Below are 20,867 nucleotides of genomic sequence, written 5' to 3'. Positions count from 1 at the left end.
CGTCGAGGTTAATCCAGTCAATCCATAGCAGGTCCATAGCAATGTTATATTATATTTTTTATGTTGGCAGGGTTCACACACTAGCTGAATTTGCAGAGCTAGCGCCGCAAACTAAAGCAAACATTAACTTTCAAGCTAGCTAGTACCTATTCCATTTATGTGGCGTCGTCAAAAGATGGAATCTTTGCTATCGTCAGTTTATTCCAAGATCAGCATGCAGCTGTAGTGCTTCGACGTCCCTGTGATAAGGTTAGCGATAAACTGAAGTCCAAACTGAACAGAACAGAACTACACTCTCTCTCTACCATTGTCTTAAATATATATATGGTCTCGTTGCAAAAGATTAAATTGTCGCTAGTGAACTTTTTTTATTTTATTTTATTTTCGCCTTTATTTAAACCAGGTAGCAAAGATTATAGCAAACACACAGAAAACGGAATTGGTGCTCGCTAGCTTTACAAATTCAGCTATTGTTGGAAGCCAGCCAATATGAAACAAACTATTTAATTACAAAAGGTTGCAGCATGTGTTGTGTAAATGTGTTGTGTGCTGCAGCTAGATCTCTCGTCCACCTCACGTCAGTTACGTACATGTCCCTTTCGGACAGTAGATACGAACCCTTTATTACCTTGCCAGCTAAAGAACTGGCAGTGGATCAAACCATTGTGAGGCAAAGGGCGGGGGGGTTCGCTATCTTTTGAAACTTAAACGCGCTATTAAGTGTCTATAATCAGCACAAGTGCTTTCATTGCGTATTATTAATATTATTGAAATTACATAGTTATGTTTACAGTGATATATTGGGGGGGACAAATCATATTTTTCCCAAGATGGGGGGGGTCGTGTCCCCCCCGTCCCCCCTGGGATTTCCGCCTATGTCCCTATCCTATCATAGGTTCCTCAGAGGCCTAGCCAGGTTGGTCCAAACACAGTTTTAATTGTTCTTCGGTATTTTACTAGGCACACACACACACAAATTCAAATCCTAAACTACGCCTTGCTCACACAGTCTGTGTTTTTCCACTATACAGATACATTGTTTAACCTAATTCCGACTAAAACTACACACATCATCAGATTATAATTTTATGATTCTAATCAATTTCATACAGTTATAAGGTTTCAGAGTGGAATTATTTTATCATTATCTTTCACATATACATTATTTTATCACACCGTTGGCAGCAATTACAGCTGTGAGTCTTTCTGGATAAATCTCGACGAGCATTCCACGCCTAGATTCTGCAACATTTTCCCATTATTCTTTAAAAAATTATTCAAGCTCTATCAAATTGGTTGTTGTGTCACACACTGATCTGTTTCACCTGTCTTTGTGATTGTCTCCACCCCCCTCCAGGTGTTGCCGATCTTCCCCATTATGCCCAGTGTATTTATACCTGTGTTCTCTGTTTGTCTTGTGAAACCTAGCAGCGTTTATTCCCCTGCGGCTGTCTGGTCTTGCGCCTGTTTTCTAGTCCTTCTCTTTTTTACCGTTCTGCCTGCTGTTCTATACCTCTGCCCCACCTCACTGGATTGGCCCCTGCCTGCCCTGACCCTGCCTGCCGTTCTGGACCTTTTGCACCCTCTCTGAATTACTGACCTCTGCCTGCCTTTGCTCTGTAGTTTGCCTGCCCTGTACTAGAAATAAACATTTGTTTCTTCGGCACTGTCTGCATCTGGGTCATACCTGAAACCTGACATGTTGACCATTGCTAGACAACCATTTTCAGGTCTTGCCATATATTTTCAAGCAGWTTTAAGTCAAAACTGTAACTCAGCCACTCCGGAACATTCACTGTCTTCTTGGTAAGCAACTCCAGTGTAGATTTGGCCTTGTGTTTTAGGTTATTGTCCTGCTGAAAGGTGAATTCGTCTCCCAGTGTCTGGTGGAAAGCAGACTGAACCAGGTTTTCCTCTAAGATTTTGACTGTGCTTAGCTCTATTYGGTTTCTTTTTATCCTGGAAAAACTCCACAGTCCTTAACAATTGCAAGTATACCCATAACGACGCATCCACCGTTATGCTTGAAAATATGGAGAGTGGTACTCTTTGTTGTATTGGATTTGCCACAAACATAACACTTTGTATTCAGGACAAAAAGGGAATTGCTTTGACACATTTTTGTATACCATTACTTTAGTGCCTTGCAAACAGAATGCATGTTTTGTAATCATATTATTCTGCACAGGCTTCCTCCTTTTCACTGTCAATTAGGTCAGTATTATGGAGTAACTACAATGTTGTTGATCCACCCTCGGGTGTCTCCTATCACAACCATTAAACTAACTGTTTTAAAGTACTATTGGCCTCATGGTGAAATCCCTGAGCGGTATCCTTCCTCTCCGGCAACTGGGTTAGTAATGACGTGTCTGGGTGTATTGATACACCATCCAAAGTGAAATTAGTAAATTAGTAACTTCACCATGCAAAGGGATATTCAATGTCTGCCTTTTTTGACCCATCTACCAATTGTCAGGACCCGGTTACGAACTCGGGTCTCCGGTGTGAGAAACAGTCACTTAGCAAACTGAGCCACTAATAGTCGGCAGAACCCAGAAGATGAGGCAGACACAGCAGTACTTGAGACGGTGTTTTAATAAAGTAAAAAGGTTCTTCAGGCAAAAATATAAATCCACAACGTCAAAAGTAATTCCAAGAGAAAAAGGTAATCCTCCAAGTCAAAAGGTAAATCCACAAGGTGGTAGGTACAGCAGAAAAAAGCCTCAAAAGATAATCAAAAATAAATGAGACCAAAAAGGTACCACAAGAGAGTCCAACTGGAGCAACAAATGTTCACAGCATCGCTAGGGCTGGGTGCTAACATTCAAACACAGAGCAAAGAACTGAGGAAAACTATGGGTTTAAATACATTCAAGGGAAACGAGGCACAGGTGCAAATAATAACTGGAAACAAGGGAAAACAAAAGGGTCAAAAAAGCACAATTGGGGCATCTAGTGGCCAAAACCGGAACAATCCTGGCCAAATCCTGACACCAATAGGTGCCTTTCTTTGCGAGGCATTGGAAAACCTCCCTGGTCTTTGGTTGAATCTGTCTGAAATTCACTGCTCAACTGAGGGACCTTACAGATAATTGTATGTTTGGGGTACAGAAATGAGGTAGTCATTCAAAAATCATGTTAAACACTTATTTCACACAGAGTGAGTACATGCAACTTACTTTGACTTGTTAAGCATATCTTTACTCCGGAACTTATTTAGGCTTGCCATAAAGGGTTTGAATACTTATTGGCTGAATACAGTAATTTGTAATCATTTTGAAAAACTTAATTCTACTTTGACATTTAGGTATTGTGTGTTAGCCAGTGACAATAAATGCAGGGTGTAACAGAACCAAATGTGGAAAAAGTAAGAGTGTGAATACTTTCTGAAGGCACTGTAGGTAATGTGGTTTCCAGAGTTCAATAACACTACTTTGTCAGGGTGAACAGCTGCTGTTGATTAAGTATTTTATTTTACCGTTATTTTACCAGGTAAGTTGACTGAGAACACGTTCTCATTTGCAGCAACGACCTGGGGAATAGTTACAGGGGAGAGGAGGGGGATGAATGAGCCAATTGTATCAGCTTGTAAAGATGTGAGCTGGGGGTTATGTGTCAAACAGCTTCCCTCCTGATCATTAATCTGCATTTTCAAGTGTGTCTGTGTGTGTGAGACATGTGACATGCAAGCATGCTTACACCTGTGGGTGAACTAGGCAAAAATACAACAGCCTACAGCTGCAAGCAGTCTGATCTCTGAGAGTTTGGAGGTGTGCCATTTTTGTCACATGCCTGTCTGTTTCCTTAACTTTGTCCCCAAGCTATTGCACTCAGCTTGCGTAGGAAGTGTCTGGTGCACAAGATTAGTGTTTCCTTGGTACAATCAGACACCATCATACAATATGATACCTCATTTCATTGTGATTGGTATCAGGCATATGCAGAGTGTGTGTATACACACACACTACAGCACATTATAATATTTCCAAGCTAATATCCTCCTGTCTTATATATCTTCACATAATTTACTATGGTCTATCTGTTATCAAATTAAAAGTTGAAAACATTACCCTTTAAATTGACAAAAATTAGCAAAACTTTCACYGTTTTATTAAGATACTTCACACACTCTTTTCCTCTCTGCACTTGCAGCATCTCTACCTCAATGCATGGTATGCCTGTCCTGTTCTCTGAGAACATTTAGACATCATTCCTCTTTCAGTAACTTTGAGGCAAAGTAAAATCTTAATCTTCAATAAACCAATTTAATTCCCACCAAAAGCAATAAAAAAGGCTGCTCTTTCAATATATACCTCTGATCCTTTAGACTTCTGCTTCACATTTGTCGTGTTGTTGGGTAACACACTGGCTTTCCCTTTTCTCCCGTTGGTCTCATGGGTCAAGTGTAGCCATTTTGTAGTTGTCCTGTTTGCACTGAGTGGATCTGTTATAGTGATGCTCAGTCTCTCCTCTACATACCTTATCACACTGTGTTCTGTAATCTCATCAGTCAAGGATTACTTTAAGATCATTAGAGTGGCGCAAAGATACCAGCAGTGCACGAGGACAGTAGAGAAAAAAAACACACAGACACACCTCACAGACACAAAGATTTACAAATACATAGAGGAAATTAGTTAGAATAGGAATAGGTAGATGTGTGTATTCTGGTAGATGTGTGTATTGTGTACGTGTGTATTGTGTAGGTGTGTACTAACATACCTATTGTTTTGATGCCAAGTTCATGGATTATTGCCAGTATGCTGGGACTTACCTCAGGCAGACACTGAGCTAAGGAGGACAGGTGGTACTGTCAACCGACAAACACAGACTAGCCTACAAAGAACTTAAGATACATTTTTATACAGTGACATACACAAAACACATTCATGTAACTAACATGATACAGTAAGTGATGAGGAATACTATAATATGTAAATAGGTTTAGGTCAATCGTAATATACACCGGACAAAGACTTCTGTGAAGTCGAAACGTAGTGTATTTGGGTGCAAGAATAAAGCACTTGGAGCAGTAATAATCTATGTGAGGGCCTCTCATTCATTCCACAATTGTAACATAGTGCCATGTGTTGTGTATGCTGTCAACAAGTCATAACAGGTTGTCATGTATTGTACAGCTTGGGATCAGTCCCACCTCATCATACACACCTCATATGAATTGACCTTTGTATGAGGGGTGTTGTGTGTGTGTACCGTATTATTAGATGAGATGCGGTGTATAAGAAGTGTTCTGGGGAAGAGAGTGATTTTCATATCCACTGGACAGCCTTCCATGAGATCACAAAGAGGCTAGAGGAGAGACCGTGGGAATTAACTCTTTCCCGTGCATTGTTACTGCAAGGTCCTATACACATGCAACACATCTCTTCTGGTCCACCTTAAGAGAGCAGAGAGGCAGCCTGTTGTGGGGAGAGCCTCACCAGCACATGTCTGGCTCTTTAAGGCAGACTGGGGCAGTTGTATTCCTGTTTAAAGGCACATACACACACAAAAGTTTATACATTCAGACAGACCTTGAATATTAACTTCTGAACAAAATTAACCTTTACTTAGAAAACAGGGTGCAAGGGTCAAAATGAGATTTTCTTAAACTTAAGTCAGTTTAACACTCCCTTTTACATTAAAACATTAGGATTTAATATATGGATGTTTTTTTGCCTAACAATAGGCCAACTGAGAAAATGTTATTGTAGCCTGTGTTTGTTTTGTAATTATAACTTTTTTTTGTTTTGCCATTTCAAACAGTGCTTTAGGAACCAGGGTTGTATTCGATCCTTGAAAGGTATTTGGTAAGTTTCAGAATGTACAGTGAAAAAACAAAGATAGATGTGATTCATATCAAATATTTAATTGACATTCCACAACTTCCTGATTCTTTGAATAGAATAAAATATAATAGTCCTATAATTTAATAATTGTATTGAACCTCAAAGACAAGCATCCTTTCTGCTACTAGCATGCATGCCTTAATCGTGACCCTTTCCAAGCAAGTACTCGCGAGAATACGTGCCCATTCGAACTGAATGTAAAATGGCGCCTTCCAACAACTGTGTAAGAAATTGTAAAGTATTGAAAGAAAAGTGCTAGTTATTAATAGAATATACAAAAGCTGGGCCTAAGAGGATCTTCAAGACACATCACAATTTAAATTGTAACAGATAAGACCGTTAGATCAGAATACAGAGGATATGGGTGGGAGTTCTTACTATATCTCAGCATCTGTACCACAACACGAGCGCCCGTGCAATGCACATTACGAGATTACGAGTCCTGTTCGCGTACATGCGCACGATACATGTGGACGCGGGGGCGAGCTGGACTCGAAATCAGGTGCTGCGGGGGTATCGCCGTCCAAATCTACAGAAAATGCAGAGAATTAATAGTTTGAATAATTACAAGGCATGTCCAACTATATTTACAATGCATTATCACAACACACTCATTGACTGTATAGACACAAACAGTTTAATCTTATCAGTGTCTGTTGACATATTTATTTAATTGAAATACGAACCTTTACAGTCATATGTATTTCTTGCAATAAGAAAATAGTTCGCTGGCCTGCCACCAATCTAGGGTCCCCTGGTCTCTCGGGTGCACGCCATGCTCGTTCCCGTAAAAATGAAATGTGTTGTTGCGAATGACTGTATATGGTTGTTGCCTCGCCTTTACAAGTGGAATTTGCGGTAAAGGACCTCCGACTCCTCGCCATGTCTGATGTGGCCGTTGCTTGTCAGCAGTCCGGGATTCACGTTGTTCCACCGGGCTTACTTCCGTAATTTTCTATGTATCGATTAAATAATGTTCTCTTAATTAATAGTAACATTTTACAGTTAGACACATATTTTCCACAAACGCTCGGAATTGTATTGGATAAACTTGTACGCGAGCCAAATTCTTTGTGTGGATTTTCCCACATTGTTCTATTCGAAACGAGGGTAAATATCTCAGAAATAAGCACACGTCACGTAGCTGGCTAGCAAGCTAGTTAGCTAATTGTTTAGTTGGCTAGCTAGCTGTTAAATTTAAATTCTTGCAATTCATTGCATGCTATACAATGAATACTAACAAATGGCATGTGGAAAGCAAATGACTTGGGGTTTATCGAATTACTTTTGAACGCCGTGCCTTGGCCGAACCGAGGGGTTTTGGTTTTTATTTAAGGTAGCATGGGAAGATGTACTGCTAGTTAGCTAGCCAGAAAACGTTAGCAACTAGTTAGCTAGGTATTGTTGTAGAGTGCTTTGCAGAAGTTGCACGTATATTCATCACTCAAGTACACTATTCTTTTTCAAATGTTAACTAAATTCAGATTGTGGGATTTTAGTAGTTAAACTAGGCAGCATGAATATAATTAACATAAGAAAAAGCAATCATGTGATAGATGGCTAAGGATGCACAGAGGCTGGTGGCTCTGCCCCTGTAGTAAATGTAGCTAGCAAGCAAATCTTAGCATCATAATAATAAAAATACTATCATATTTTTTCAAAGACAGATAATGTATACCACAACGGCCTAATACAGTATACAGAACATAGTGCCAGTTGTTCAGATGGAGGAATAATTGGTTAAAAGTTCATCATAGAAAGGGGTTTGCTAGTGCACTTTGCCCCAATTGGCTTCACTTCCCCCTCTAATAGAGCTCGCCGGCTTGTAGTCCTAAAACCCGGAAATTAGTCACCTCTGGTTCGTTTAGCAATCCCTATGAGGAAAATGAATTGGGAATTAATAGGGTTTTGGAACAAACCCCCAAAATAAGGTCTGAGGTTAAAGCAGGCTTGGGGGATCTTATACGTTTTGTTCTATGAGATAATCAGTCAGTTAACATGGCATTTATGAGCTTACATTTTTTTTTTTTTTTTACATAAATGCATCAGAATCCACAAAGTGGCGTTAGCTGATTTAAGATGATCTCATAGAATAAAACGCCTCTATTTACCAGACCCTATTTATCTCTATGCAAACAGTTGTGTACCTGGGCCTTTAAATGTCTAATAGACACTGGGGCTCGTTCAGCCTGAAAGAACGTTTTGGAACCTGTTCATGACATTTGTCTGCAATGTTCGAGGCTACTGAACATGGCACTGAAGTGTGTGAGGTTGTATTGGTGACTGTGGCTGCAGTCTATTAACACCAGAGTTAAAGGATGTGATATTGCTGCCCAGTTATTGACCTGTGATGCTGGACAGGTGTGTTAACTATGTCCTTTCTTTCCCCACCAGGTGCCGTGGAGGGCAGAGTGAATTGTCATGAACGAGCCCGTAGAGAGCGGTGTGGTCTCATTTGACGAATACGTGCGTCAGAAGGCCCGCAGCGTGCCCCAGCACCGTATGAAGGAGTTCCTGGAGTCCCTGGCCAACAAGGGCCCTGAGACGCTGCAGGACTTCAGACAGCAGGGCGACGCCGCCACTACCACCACCATGGTTTACCAGCAGGGGGGCAACTGTGTCTACACAGACAGCACAGAGGTAGCTGGCTCACTGCTGGAGCTGGCCTGTCCGGTAAGAGGAGAGACCTCCTTACGTGGTTCCTTCAGTAGTTCAGTTCTTTTGAATACACCTCAGGCTGCCGAGTTCCCTTTGCCCTTATCTAGTCTATATACATTAAAGAACAGATCAATTGACCAAATTGAGAGTAAAGCCCAACTAATCCTTCAACACTGGCAGCACCTATCTTATTGTCACTATCATTGCTACCTTTGCTCTGCGATTGATTCATTCTCCTGTGGATTAACAGGTGCAGGTGACCTCTGCACAGATCTCACCCCAGATGGCTGCTGGTGTGCACCAGGGGTCTGAACAGCTGATACAAGTACAGGTGAGACCTTCCCTCACTCACCCTACCTATTACACCATAAGCAGTGTTTCCACTCAATTATTCTCCAGACTGGACCGATAGGCGTCTTTATTGACATCCAGGGCCTGTAACCAAAATGTTCAAATGAAAATGCAGTGGTCAGGGAAACACAGAACCCCACCACCCTCAGACATGTGGCATGTGATGGATGGTGGTGCACTGTGCATTCTCTGTGATCAGGTGCAGATCCAGGGGCAGCAGGACCAGACGGTGGACCTCCAGGGCATCCCCACAGCAGCGCAGCTGGTCCAGCAAGGAGAGCTCACAGAGGAGCAGCACCAACAGGTGCACACACACACACACCACGCTGCATTATTAAATACACACCCACCCCATCCATGTACTCTCCTCACCCAGTAAGTGTATACACCATGCTCAGGTGTTTGTTCTGTCTCGTTCAGATCCAGGCCCAGTTGGTGGCAGCAGTGTCAGGCGGTCAACAAATCCAGCATATTCAACTACAAGGGGGTCAGCAAATTCAGCTCCAAGGAGGTCAACACATCCAGCTTCAAGGGGACTTACAGGGTGGTCAACACATCCAACTTCAAGGGGGTCAACACATCCAACTTCAAGGGGGTCAACAAATCCAGCTGCCGGGCGGGCAACAAATCCAGCTACCTTGCGGTCAACAAATCCAACTGCCAGGCGGTCAACAAATCCAACTACAAGGTGGGCAACAAATCCAGCACATTCAGCTACCCGGCGGTCAACAAATTCAACTACAGGGAGGCCAGCAGATCCAGATCCAGACGGTGGAGGCCATGTCTCCTCAGCAGCAGCAGGGCTCTCCCCGAGAGGCAGAGAGGAGAGCTGGCGTCCTCCAACCTGCCAAGAAGCGCAAGATGGATGTCCCCATCCAGGTGTCCTATGCCCTCCCTCAGAGCCAGCAGGGCCAGCAGGTGGTTCTGGCCCTCCCCCAAGGGCAGGGGCAGCAGCAGCAGTACTTGTCAATCCGGCCAGACCTGCTCACTGTGGACAGCACCCACCTGTACAGCACCACGGGTACCATCACAGGCCCTGCCGGGGAGACCTGGACCATCCCTGTATACTCTGGGGGGCAGCAAGGGGGCGTGCATCATATTGCCATTCCCCAGGAGGCCTACAGCACGATGCAGGTGTCCTCCAGTCACCACGACAACAAGGACAATGGAGTGGCCCACTCCTCGACGTCGGGTGCCTTGTCCGTCCAGTCGGGTGGCACCGTGTCGGTGTCCGGGACGACGAATGAGGAAGTGGTGCAGACGCTGTTCCCAACGCAGTTCATGAACGGGAACATTCACTGCCCTGTGGTGGTGCAGACGGTGGGCGGGGCTTACAATAGCACGCAGCAGCTTCACATCTGGGACCCCCAGCAGCAGCAGGAGCACCAGCTCCACCTACAGGTCAGAACAGGACCTTCACTCCTTGGGTTAGACCATGACTTTGTCCTTGCCTCCGATTTCAAGGTTTTCCACAACGTTAATGTAGATTTTTGCTTTATGACATATGTTGGATTAATCAATAATTAACAACACGGTGATAAGTTTGATGCTCCTTTTCAGGAGCATCAATGGACTGTTAATGGACTGTTAGATTAGACCATGACTTTGTCCTTGCCTCCGATTTCAAGGTTTTCCACAACGTTAATGTAGATTTTTGCTTTATGACATATGTTGGATTAATCAATAATTAACAACACGGTGATAAGTTTGATGCTCCTTTTCAGGAGCATCAATGGACTGACAATGGACTGTTAGATTATGTTGTAGGTTAAGTCAGTACTCTCCACCAGTTAAGCAGGATATGATTGTTTCAATTAATGAACACCTATTCCCTGTTTTATGTCCCCTGTGCCGTCTTTCTCCCCTTGAAGGCATTTTAGGAAATGTAATTCCCTGCACCACAAATGAGCAAAGCATGTAGTGTGCATGTTTCTCTTCTAACGTTTCACTTCTAATGTGTCCCCCCCCCTGCAGGGTCACGGGGAGTCAGAGTCCCAGGTGGAGGCCCCCCAGGAGCTACTGATGCCCATCTCTCTGAAGCCTGAGGAGGGCCTGGATGTGTGGCGCCTCTGGGTCCAGCGCAAGAACGCAGAGCTGGACAAGGATGAGCAGAACAAGCTGGCGCCCATTGGACGTGAGTTTCAACACACTCCCACTCATTAAATTGCCTTCGCCAAGTATGTGAACTTCTCTTCCACTCTCCTCCCTTCCTGTCTCTCTCTTTCTCCTGCATCTTTCTGTCTTTCTCTTGTAGGTTTGTAGGTTCTTAATTCTGAATATGTCACTGAATGTTCTATTAGTCAGAGTTTGGATAAAAGTGTCTTCCAAATTACCATATTTATTTTCTCTCTCTTTGTACAGGTCGGCAGGCCCTGCGCTTCCAGGAGGACCTGGTGTCGAGTGCGGTGGCTGAGCTCAACGTGGCTCTGGCTCTCATGACCCAGGAGGCCCAGGGGCTGGAGGGAGAACGTTTTGAGCCTGATGCCCTCTACTACATCTTCCTGTGTATACAGAAGGTATGCATACCACATGACCAGTGGCGTGTAAATCTTGGTGGGGCAAACATCTTCTCTTTTTTTTTTTGATGAATGGCAACAAAGCCACTACACAACACATTAATTGCACTATAACAGTGACAAACGTTGTGCACAAACTGTTAGGGCCTACATAAAGCTGTCCCAACAACAGAGTCCTAACAGCAGTCCCAACACCTTACCACTGCTACACCTGGCTATCAGCGAAGCCATGTCTGGCAACAAAACAGTTCATTCAGCCTCATTTACTGCCTTTTAAAAAAACATAGCTGATATGGCTGACTTGCTTAAACAAATGTGGTTTCTACTGACAATTGAAATGTACAAACTATGGCATGCATAAGGGGATGACGAGCTGATAAGAAGCAATCCGTAATTTCGATTAAGACATTCATGAGCGAGCTAGGATGGACGTAGTCAATATAACTATTTGTTCAGCACTTTTAAAATATTGCGACAGAATTCAGAACATGGGCCGTTCTTACAGTATTCTCTCTGTACACCAAGTCAGAACCGTAGAATATATAAAGGGGGCATATAAGCAGACAATAAAAGCTCTTACAATATCCAATGATGACATTTCTCTAAAACAGATTATAGGCTAAATGTGCACCACCAAGTCAGAATAGTAGGCTAAGCAATGAGGGGGAAAGGGACCAAATTATTAGGCACATAGGCTACTAACAGCTTACTGCACAACATACACTTTGTGTATTTCTTTCTTAGCTACAGTATACATATCTCCCTGACATATTACATAATTTATGCACAGCATACAATACATTTTTGGACTCACCTTGTTGTGCTGTGCTCACTTGAACAGGAAGGTGGTGCAGTGGTTCTTGGTGGCAAATTTTGTCATCAAAGTCTGGCAATCTCTGGATTTGTGGTGCTTTCAAGACAACTGGGAACTCTGAGCGGGGGAAAAACAAGGTCGTATCATGCCGTCCGTGATCTTCAGGTCTGTTCTAGAAAGAGGCTTGAGTTCCCAAGTTTGACAAACGTTCAAAACTTATTTTCATAGTCAGAGCTTGTTTCTTTGAGTCCCCAGTTGTCTTGAACTCCCTGAAGTCTGAGATTTCCGAGTTTCCAGTTGTTTCGAACGCGCTAGAAGTCATGCTGGATTGACAGCATGGCCAATGTTTAATGTTTATCCTTTTTAAGCTTGGAAAACAGACCCTTAAACCCAGACTTGGACCACACACCCACTCCACTGAATAACAGGCTAGTGATTGCTTTGCAATGCTTACAGAAGGCCATTGATTCCTTCCAAACCACTCATTGTTGAATTTGTGACGTGTAATGTTTATGGCTGATGAGCACCAATATGTTTTGTATATAATTTCTCTTCATATGACAAGGCTTGAACAGGATTTGCCAGTAGATTGTCGACTTGATTAATGATAATGTTTTCTAGCTAAGATTTTGAAAGTATGATGTTGACATGATCAGTCCAATTAAAGCTATGGTACATATAACGTGATTTGACGTCATTTTATCTGTAGCCAATGACCTTGAGCCTTCTTGGATGGGCACTTCTAATGTAACTCTATGGCAGCACCCAAGGGGTTTGAATTTTTGAGCTCTCCCGTAGATTTTGCAGTGACGTAGTGTCCCCATGAGTGACAGAACACTTAGCCAATCATGGCTCAACAATCCATATTTTCCACTGGCTGCCCCACCACCAGAGAAAGCACTGAGCTAGGCTGAAACGCCTGCATTTTGGAGCCTCCTTCAGCAAAAAAGAGACAATGTTTGTATGCGGCTTTATTAACTCAGTGATTATTATACTTTTTTACATTGTTTGCAAACTGATATGTGACACCTATTAATGCCAAAATAACAGTGGGGCTTTGCCCCACCTGCCCTGTCACTGACATGTACCACAAACACACATGGTACAAGATACTGACTGAAATGTATTACAGTTGATAGAGGTTGTATTTCTGCTGGCAGTACCTCTTTGAAAACGGACGGGTGGATGATATCTTCTCTGACCAGTACTACACACGCTTCTCCCAGTGGTTACACAAAGCCCTGGATGAGTGGAGGCCCAGCATCCATCCACTAGGTAAGAGCCACACCGATTGTCTTTTGTGTTTCTGTGTAAGTGCAAGAGAGAGTACAGGTAAAAGCCTGCTGAAGGTCTTAGGGTGGAACTGTCAAAGCACTTTGGAACATTGATTGTTCTGTGCATAGTCTGATAGCTTTTTGTTAAGTGCAAGAGAAACTCACAATTCTGTTGTGTATTTTCGTGACTTCCATACCTGAGTACATTTCTGTGCAGAATGCAGTGGTCTCATTAGAGGAGAGTGTATCGTGATTGGCTGCTCTCTCCTCCCAGGGTACATCATTCCCAGTCACGTGACAGAGGAGATGCTGTGGGAGTGTAAACAACTAGGAGCCCATTCACCAGCCACGCTGCTTACCACACTCATGTTCTTCAACACTAAGTGAGTCTCACACACTTACATTTTAGTCATCAACCAGAAGCTCTTATCCAGAGCGATTTACAGTTAGTGCATTCGTCTTAAGATCGCTAGGTCGGACAACTACATATCACAGTCATAATAAGTATATTTGACCTCAGAAGCTATCAGCAAAGTCAGAACTAGTAGAAAGAAAGTGAAGTGCAAGTGTTAGTTCAAGAAAAGTCAGGAGGAGGTGCGAGGGTTGGTTCCACCATTGGAGTGTCAGGACAGAGACGAGCTTGGAGTACCAAGAGACCATAGGTGGTTGGGGATGTAGGGTGTTAGCATAGCCTTGAGGTAGGGAGGGGCAGTTCCTCTTGCTGCTTTATAGGCAAGTACCATGGTCTTGTAGTGGATGTGAGCTTCGACTGGAAGCCAGTGGAGTGTGTGGAGGAGCGGGGTAACATGGGAGAACTTGGGAAGGTTGAACACCAGGCGGGCTGCAGCATTCTGGAGAAGTTGCAGGGGTTTGATGGCACAAGCGGGGAGGCCAGCCATCAACAAGTTGCAGTAGTCCAGACGGGAGATGACAAGTGCCTTGATTAGGACCTGCGCCACTTCCTGTGTGAGGTAGGGTTTTACTCTATAGATGTATAGAATATGCAGGAGTGGGTCAATGCTTTGATGTTTGCAGAGAATGGCAGTGTTTAGGGTCACGCCAAGGTTCTTTGCACTCTGGAAGGGGGACACCGTGGCATTGTCAACTGTGATGGAGAGGTCTTGGCCTTCCCTGTGGGAAAGAGCATCTCTGTCTTGTCGAGGTTGACCTTGAGGTGGTGGGCCGACATCCAAGCTGAGATATCTGTCAGGCACGCAGAAATGCGTGTCGCCACCTGGGTGTCAGAAGGGGGGGAAGGAGAAAAGTAGTGTCATCCGCATAGCAATGATAGGAGAGACCATTTGAGGATATGACAGAGCCGAGTGACTTGGTGTATAGAGAGGAGAGAGTGTAGAACCGAGTCCTGGGGGACACCAGTAGTGAGAGTATGTGGTGCAGACACAGATCCTCTCCACGTCACCTGGTAGGAGCGGCGTGCCAGGTAGGATGCAATCCAAGAGTGTGCAGAGCCTGAGACACCCAGCCCTGAGAGGGTGGAGAGGAGGATCTGATGGTTCACTGTGTCAAAGGCAGCGGAAAAGATCTAAGAGAATGCTGACAGAGGAGAGAGAGTCAGCTTTGGCAGGGCAGAAAGCATCTGACACAGAAGATTAATCTCGGTTGATAGACCCGTCTTGAAGCCTGACTGGTTAGGGTCAATAAGATCATTCTGAGAGAGGTAGCGAGAGAGTTGTCTTGAAGCCTGACTGGTTAGGGTCAATAAGATCATTCTTGAGAGAGGTAGCGAGAGAGTTGTCTTGAAGCCTGACTGGTTAGGGTCAATAAGATCATTCTGAGAGAGGTAGCGAGAGAGTTGTCTTGAAGCCTGACTGGTTTTAAAAAAATTTTTTTTTTGTTTTTTTTAAACGGGTCAATAAGATCATTCTGAGAGAGGTAGCGAGAGAGTTGTCTTGAAGCCTGACTGGTTAGGGTCAATAAGATCATTCTGAGAGAGGTAGCGAGAGAGTTGGTCAGAGGCAACACGCTCAAGTGTTTTGGAAAGAAAGAAGGGATGCAAACTAGTCACCTTAAGGTGAAATTTGCCATTTTGAAACCAAAATGAAAAGCATGACCACAGACGGGTGAGAAGGTGATGAAGCGTACTTCATGAGCTGTAACCGAAAAACAACTGGCATTTGGAAAGTTTGAGGTAAGGGAGAAAGAGTGATGGAACAAGTACTAGTATTGTTAGCATTGTTAAGTAACGTTATCTTGCTAGCTGGATCGAATTCTCCATTAGCTAGCCAGAGAAATGTTGAGCAACATTAGCCTACTGATCAAGTAATTGAGTTTATGGTGTGACAATTTGCTGGCTAATAAAGTCAGACAGCTAACGTTAGCTAGCTAACTAACGTTACAGCTGGTGTTGCACTGATATGACATTTTTGGCCGATACCGATATTTCCCTTGAAAAAAAAMCGATACCGATATTTAAAATTTTAGCGGCCTTTTAGCATTCTAGTACATTTAAATAGGTAACACATAGACGCAGCGGTCTAAGGCACGGCATCTCAGTGCAAGAGGCGTCACTACAGTCCCTGGTTTGAATCCAGGCTGTATCACATCCGGACGTGATTTGGAGTCCCATAGGACGGTGCACAATTGGCCCAATGTCGTCCGGGTTTGACCGGTGTAAGCGTCATTGTAAATAAGAATTTGTTCTTAACTGACTTGCCTAGTTAAATAAAGGTTAAAAAAAATGTAAAGTGTAGCTCGGCCAGGCTTAAGCTGGATGACAGTATAGAGGTGAAAGGAACACCACACACTTCCCCTCTTTCTCACTTTTCCAATACAGTGGATTAAAGGGGTATGCCAGGTGTACTCTGCCTGAAAGAGATCAATTATGCCAGCAAAGGGTCTCATGCTCTGCTGCTGGCACATTGTAGAACAGATGTCAACAGGCAGGAAGTGTACAATGTAATAACCTGCACTGTAGCCCAAAGATATTGCTTTTGTGTTGAACTTGACAGTACAATTTGTGTGTGTGAGTGAGGGGGGATAATTAAATGTTTTACTCTGTGAACGTTATTTTTGCACACATGTAGCCTTGTGCACTTGATCGATGTCTACTATAGTGGCCACTATAATAGAGAAAAAATAGAATGCCTGTTTGTTTCATTCTGTTTCTACTTTAAGATGTTTTTTTCACAAGTGCAATATTTAGATGTGTGTGGTCACAAGCATTCTATTATAAAGGCTGTCATGGCTAACTGCAATATTAGTGTATTGTTTTTTCTCTGGACTTGAGTGTCATTTGCAGTAAAGTCTAGGCAACAAATAACATTGGATTGCAGATGCCTAACCAGTCCTCAACTGGCAGCTTCATTAAATAGTACATGCAAAACACCAGTCTCAACAGACTCGGCCAGACTCCGGGATGCTGGCCTTCTAGGCAGTTCCTCTGTTCTTTTGGCCGTCTTAAACTTTTATTTTTATTGGCCAGTCTGAGATATGTATTTTTCTTTGCAACTCTGCCTAGAAGGCCAGCATCCTGGAGTCTGTTGTTTTCCTGACACCACACTCCGAGTGCCCTCATCTCCTCCCTGTAGTCTCGTCGTTGTTGGTGATCAAGGCTACTACTGTTGTGTCGTCTGCAAACTTGATGATTGAGTTGGAGGCATGCATGGCCAGGCGGTCATGGGTGAACAGGGAGTACAGAAGGGGGCTGAGCACGCACCCTTGTGGGGCCCCAGTGTTGAGGATCATCGAAGTGGAGATGTTGTTTCCTACCTTCACCACCTGGGGGCGGCCCGTCAGGAAGTCCAGGACCCAATTGCACAGGGTGGAGTTGAGACCCAGGGCCTCAAGCTTACTGGTGAGCTTGGAGGGGACTATGGTGTTGAATGCTGAGCTGTAGTCAATAAACAGTATTCTTGTCCAGATGGGCTAGGGCAGTGTACATTGTGATGGCGATTGCATCGTCTGTGGACTTATTGGGGCAGTACGCAAATTGGAGTAGGTCTAGGGTGTCAGGTAAGGTGGAGGTGATATGATCCTTGACTAGTCTCTCAAAGCACTTCATGATGACAGAAGTCATTGCTACGGGGCGATAGTCATTTAGTTCAGTTACCTMWGCCTTCTTGGATACGGGAACAATGGTTGCCATCTTGAAGCGAGTGGGGACAGCAGACTGGGATAGGGAGAGATTGAATTCCAGCCAGCTGGTCTGCGCATGCTCTGAGGACACGGCTAGGGATGCCGTTTTGGCAACGATCTTAGTTTTGTGACGAGACCACTGCTGAGAAAACAAGGGAGACTGAAGTACTAATTGCCTTGCAAAGGTGAAGAGCACAACTCCCGGTACTGATTTCTGATTGCCTAGGAGAGGAGGAACCACTCCCCCTCCAATACAGCCACTGATTACAAAAATGACAGCAGTCACAAATTGCCCTGCCCCTTAATCCTGGTTGATGTGTCAACAATCATCTGCAAATTATGATCAGTCAGCAGTTCACACACCAAGTAGGCTACTGGGAAGACAGGCAGCACTTAAAGTAGATGGCCCTAGCTAGCAAAAAGACAATAGTAAACAACAACCAATTAAGACGAATGATACTTATCACTCCTGGAGATGTATCCTGGAGATATCAGGAGTCCTCTAGCTATAGAATGAAGCACACGCACACAATCATCTGGACACATGATTCTGAAACCAATATTCCTGGTTGCGCACTACACCAACATATGCTCACATACTTTTTCTCTCTAGTGCTGTCATTCAATTGTACTTTCTTAGCCACAAGGTAATTTAAATTATATAGGTTAGTGGCTGTTTTTATTTCTGCAGGTTAGTTGAGGTGGTTGCGTGTGATAAGGGGGGGGGGGGGGGGGGGGGGGGGGGGGGGGGGGGGGGGGGGGGGGGGGGGGATTGGGAGGTATCCAGATGTTCATACCGTTCCTGTACCATACGGGGTATATGGTATTACCATCGGTGTACACAAGGGGTGCTATTTCTTTCCAAATGTTGGGGGCCCAAAAAATGCTAATAATTACTAGCGAAATCCCATAGTGGACTCTAGCTAAATGCTAACAAGTGCAAGTGAACATAAACTAATTGTAAGGACAGACAACCCAGCTTATATACATTAATTATACAATGATCTCAAAAGGCTACTAACAGTTTGCTGCACACACAACACAAACATCAGACAGCAGGGATCTTGATCCGTGATGGATTGATTCTCTGCTGTAACCAAGAAGCTTGATCTTGCCATCTAGCCACAGCTAGCAAGTTAGCAAAATGCATAGCTGTCTGAGCTGGAGAGAATTTATTTATTTGTAGTTAATAGCAGTGGCGTAGCACACATCCACATAAGGCTGTGTCGGGGACATAGCTTCAGGGGGGGTCCCCAACCTTTTTTGGGGGGGGAGGGTTTGAAAGTCATACTATTCGGTATTTGAAAAAACCTTGGTATATACGATATATTGCTCAAGCCCAGTGTGTGTGTTTTGGTATTAAACAAACCTATCTGCGTTAGGTATTTCCATCTGACGACGGTAGAGCAGCACTTGAAGGTGGCCTTCTCCAAGGTGCTGAGACACACCAAGAAGAACCCGTCCAACCCCAAGGACAAGAGCACCAGTATCCGCTATCTGAAAGGCCATGGCCCTTTGGGGACACACCATGCTGGGCAGAAAGGTGAGGTCTTCTCTGACTTAATGTCAAGGAAAATTAATCTTCTTATATTGTAGTCAGACCTGATTTCCATATACCCAGTCACTGAGTGATTTGTATTAGTCAGCTCTGTGTTTCATACATTTTAAACTTTCCCTTTGGGGATAATTCATTGGGCCTCTGATTCGCCGAGTTTGGTAACATTATGAATTCCATATGCCCCATCACTACTGGCTGGTTCTGACCTCTTTGTTACTTGATTTGCAGTGACTGATGACATGTATGAAGAGCAGGCTGAGGATCCTGAAAACCCGCTGCGATGCCCCATTAAACTGTATGACTTTTACCTCTTCAAATGGTGAGTAATGCCCCTCATTCTCAGTACATTTCTAGTAGCTAAGAGGACGTAATTGCACAGGGTGATGTTTTCCTTGGTGTTAAAAGGTTAAATAAAAAAATACACAACAGCACATTTATCTTCTACTGGAAGCCCTTTTATATGCATTTCTAATTATCAAGTCAACTGTTTATTTTTGTGCTCCTACATTTTTCAACTTAGGAGCACATCTACTACTTGAAAAAAATGTCAGCATAGAGCCCTGCAACAACTAATCACCTGTCTCTCTCAGTCCCCAGAGTGCTAAGGGGCGTAACGACGCGTACTACCTGACGCCAGAGCCTGTCGTGGCGCCAAACAGTCCCATATGGTACTCCACTCAGCCAATCACAAGTGAGCAGGTGGAGCACATGCTCACACGCATCATCATGGTGCGAGAGATCCAGGAGACCATCGCCATGTCGTCGGTCAACATGCACTGAGCCGGGAGGGGAGGAGGAACCGAAGCACTCTTCACTCCCAAATCAGCCCTTCTCTAGCGTTCCTCTTTGTGGTACCTCGTTCACTCAGTGTCTAACTCTAAGGACCTCCAGTGGCCTCAGTCTCTACCCATCATACCGTTCAACCACAGGAGTGGGGGACTGACAGTGTTTACAGAGTGGATTTATGGGACTTTTTTAAGTACAGAACCATGTGTTTATTCATCCAATGGCAATTATGTCACCCTCAATGCCCAGTCCAGAATGACCGATTTTTAAAATATATTTTCCCCCACATGTCACCCACCACTTCACCTAAACCCCTCACTTCACCATAATTATTTTTCCTGGACTGGCGAGACCGATGGATTTTGACCAACGCAGCAAATCAGAGCTCCTCGTCTACTCTTGTAGGCCACTGCAGCYCCCCAATAAAACTGAAGTAGGCAGAAATGGATGGTGAAATATTGGGACTAATCCAGTCTTAAATATATTATACACATATATGGACATGTACCTCTTTTACCATACGGACCTCTTTACTCCAAGCTCTCAGGTCCCAGACATGGCAGGATAACCTAGACATTTAATAGGACCTCTGCTCACTTTTTTTTTTTAATATATATATATATAGGCATTTATGAYCTCCTGTATGTATTGATATTACGGTGGTGTTGGAGGCGAAAGAAAGCCTGTGTTTTCAAATATGCCTTTTGTACTGTGAGTGATTTGAGATGCATTAAGTATGTCAAGCCTTGGCTCCGATGTTGAACAGTTCACAATACAGTAGGTTATATGTTGCAGTATTCACACATGACTGGGATGTAATGGTAATAAACCAGGCTACTAATTAGTGATTTGAAGTAGTAGTGAGATCTGTACCCCTTATTTTCTCTCATACGAGATCCTCTGGTAGAAAAAAAGTCCACACAAGGGACAAATGTAGGATCTGGTTTTGTCAATGTACACCGTGAA

At 43.8% G+C, this 20,867-nt stretch overlaps 1 protein-coding gene and 1 long non-coding RNA gene across 4 annotated transcripts; one reads left to right on the top strand and one right to left on the bottom strand.

Moving 5' to 3' along the window:
• Positions 1-2,577: 2,577 nt before the first annotated feature.
• LOC139028403 (uncharacterized) lies at positions 2,578-6,397 on the bottom strand. Its single transcript, XR_011480629.1, has 2 exons — positions 6,228-6,397; positions 2,578-5,486 (listed from the first exon to the last, which is right to left on the bottom strand). It is a non-coding gene; the product is annotated as an uncharacterized lncRNA (long non-coding RNA).
• On the top strand, positions 6,331-20,501 carry LOC111970378 (transcriptional regulator QRICH1). 3 transcript variants are annotated; one of them, XM_023997082.2, is made up of 12 exons: positions 6,331-6,420; positions 8,244-8,522; positions 8,758-8,838; positions 9,058-9,162; positions 9,279-10,259; positions 10,833-10,992; positions 11,220-11,374; positions 13,349-13,463; positions 13,737-13,845; positions 18,940-19,100; positions 19,344-19,434; positions 19,706-20,501. In XM_023997082.2, exons 2-12 carry the CDS (start codon positions 8,271-8,273, stop codon positions 19,893-19,895), a joined length of 2,400 nt encoding a protein of 799 aa, XP_023852850.1. In that variant the 5' UTR covers positions 6,331-6,420; positions 8,244-8,270; the 3' UTR covers positions 19,896-20,501. The 3 variants fall into 3 exon arrangements, with proteins under 3 accessions (XP_023852850.1, XP_023852849.1, XP_023852851.1); XM_023997081.2 differs by lacking the exon at positions 6,331-6,420 and adding an exon at positions 6,597-6,959; XM_023997083.2 differs by lacking the exon at positions 6,331-6,420 and adding an exon at positions 6,616-6,707.
• The last annotated feature ends 366 nt before the right edge of the window (positions 20,502-20,867 follow it).

The sequence above is a fragment of the Salvelinus sp. IW2-2015 genome, linkage group LG11 (genome assembly GCF_002910315.2).
Source record: "Salvelinus sp. IW2-2015 linkage group LG11, ASM291031v2, whole genome shotgun sequence".
NCBI lineage: Eukaryota > Metazoa > Chordata > Actinopteri > Salmoniformes > Salmonidae > Salvelinus > Salvelinus sp. IW2-2015.
Note: the sequence above shows the minus strand (reverse complement) of the source record. Positions and strands in the feature narration are given on the sequence as shown.

Excerpts from the sequence above, each read along its gene's own strand:
- LOC111970378 (XM_023997082.2), top strand. The coding sequence starts at position 8,271 with ATGAACGAGCCCGTAGAGAGCGGTGTGGTCTCATTTGACGAATACGTG. Across the intron at positions 10,260-10,832 it reads AGCACCAGCTCCACCTACAG|GGTCACGGGGAGTCAGAGTC; the intron begins GTCAGAACAGGA and ends CCCCCCCTGCAG. Across the intron at positions 19,435-19,705 it reads GACTTTTACCTCTTCAAATG|TCCCCAGAGTGCTAAGGGGC; the intron begins GTGAGTAATGCC and ends TGTCTCTCTCAG.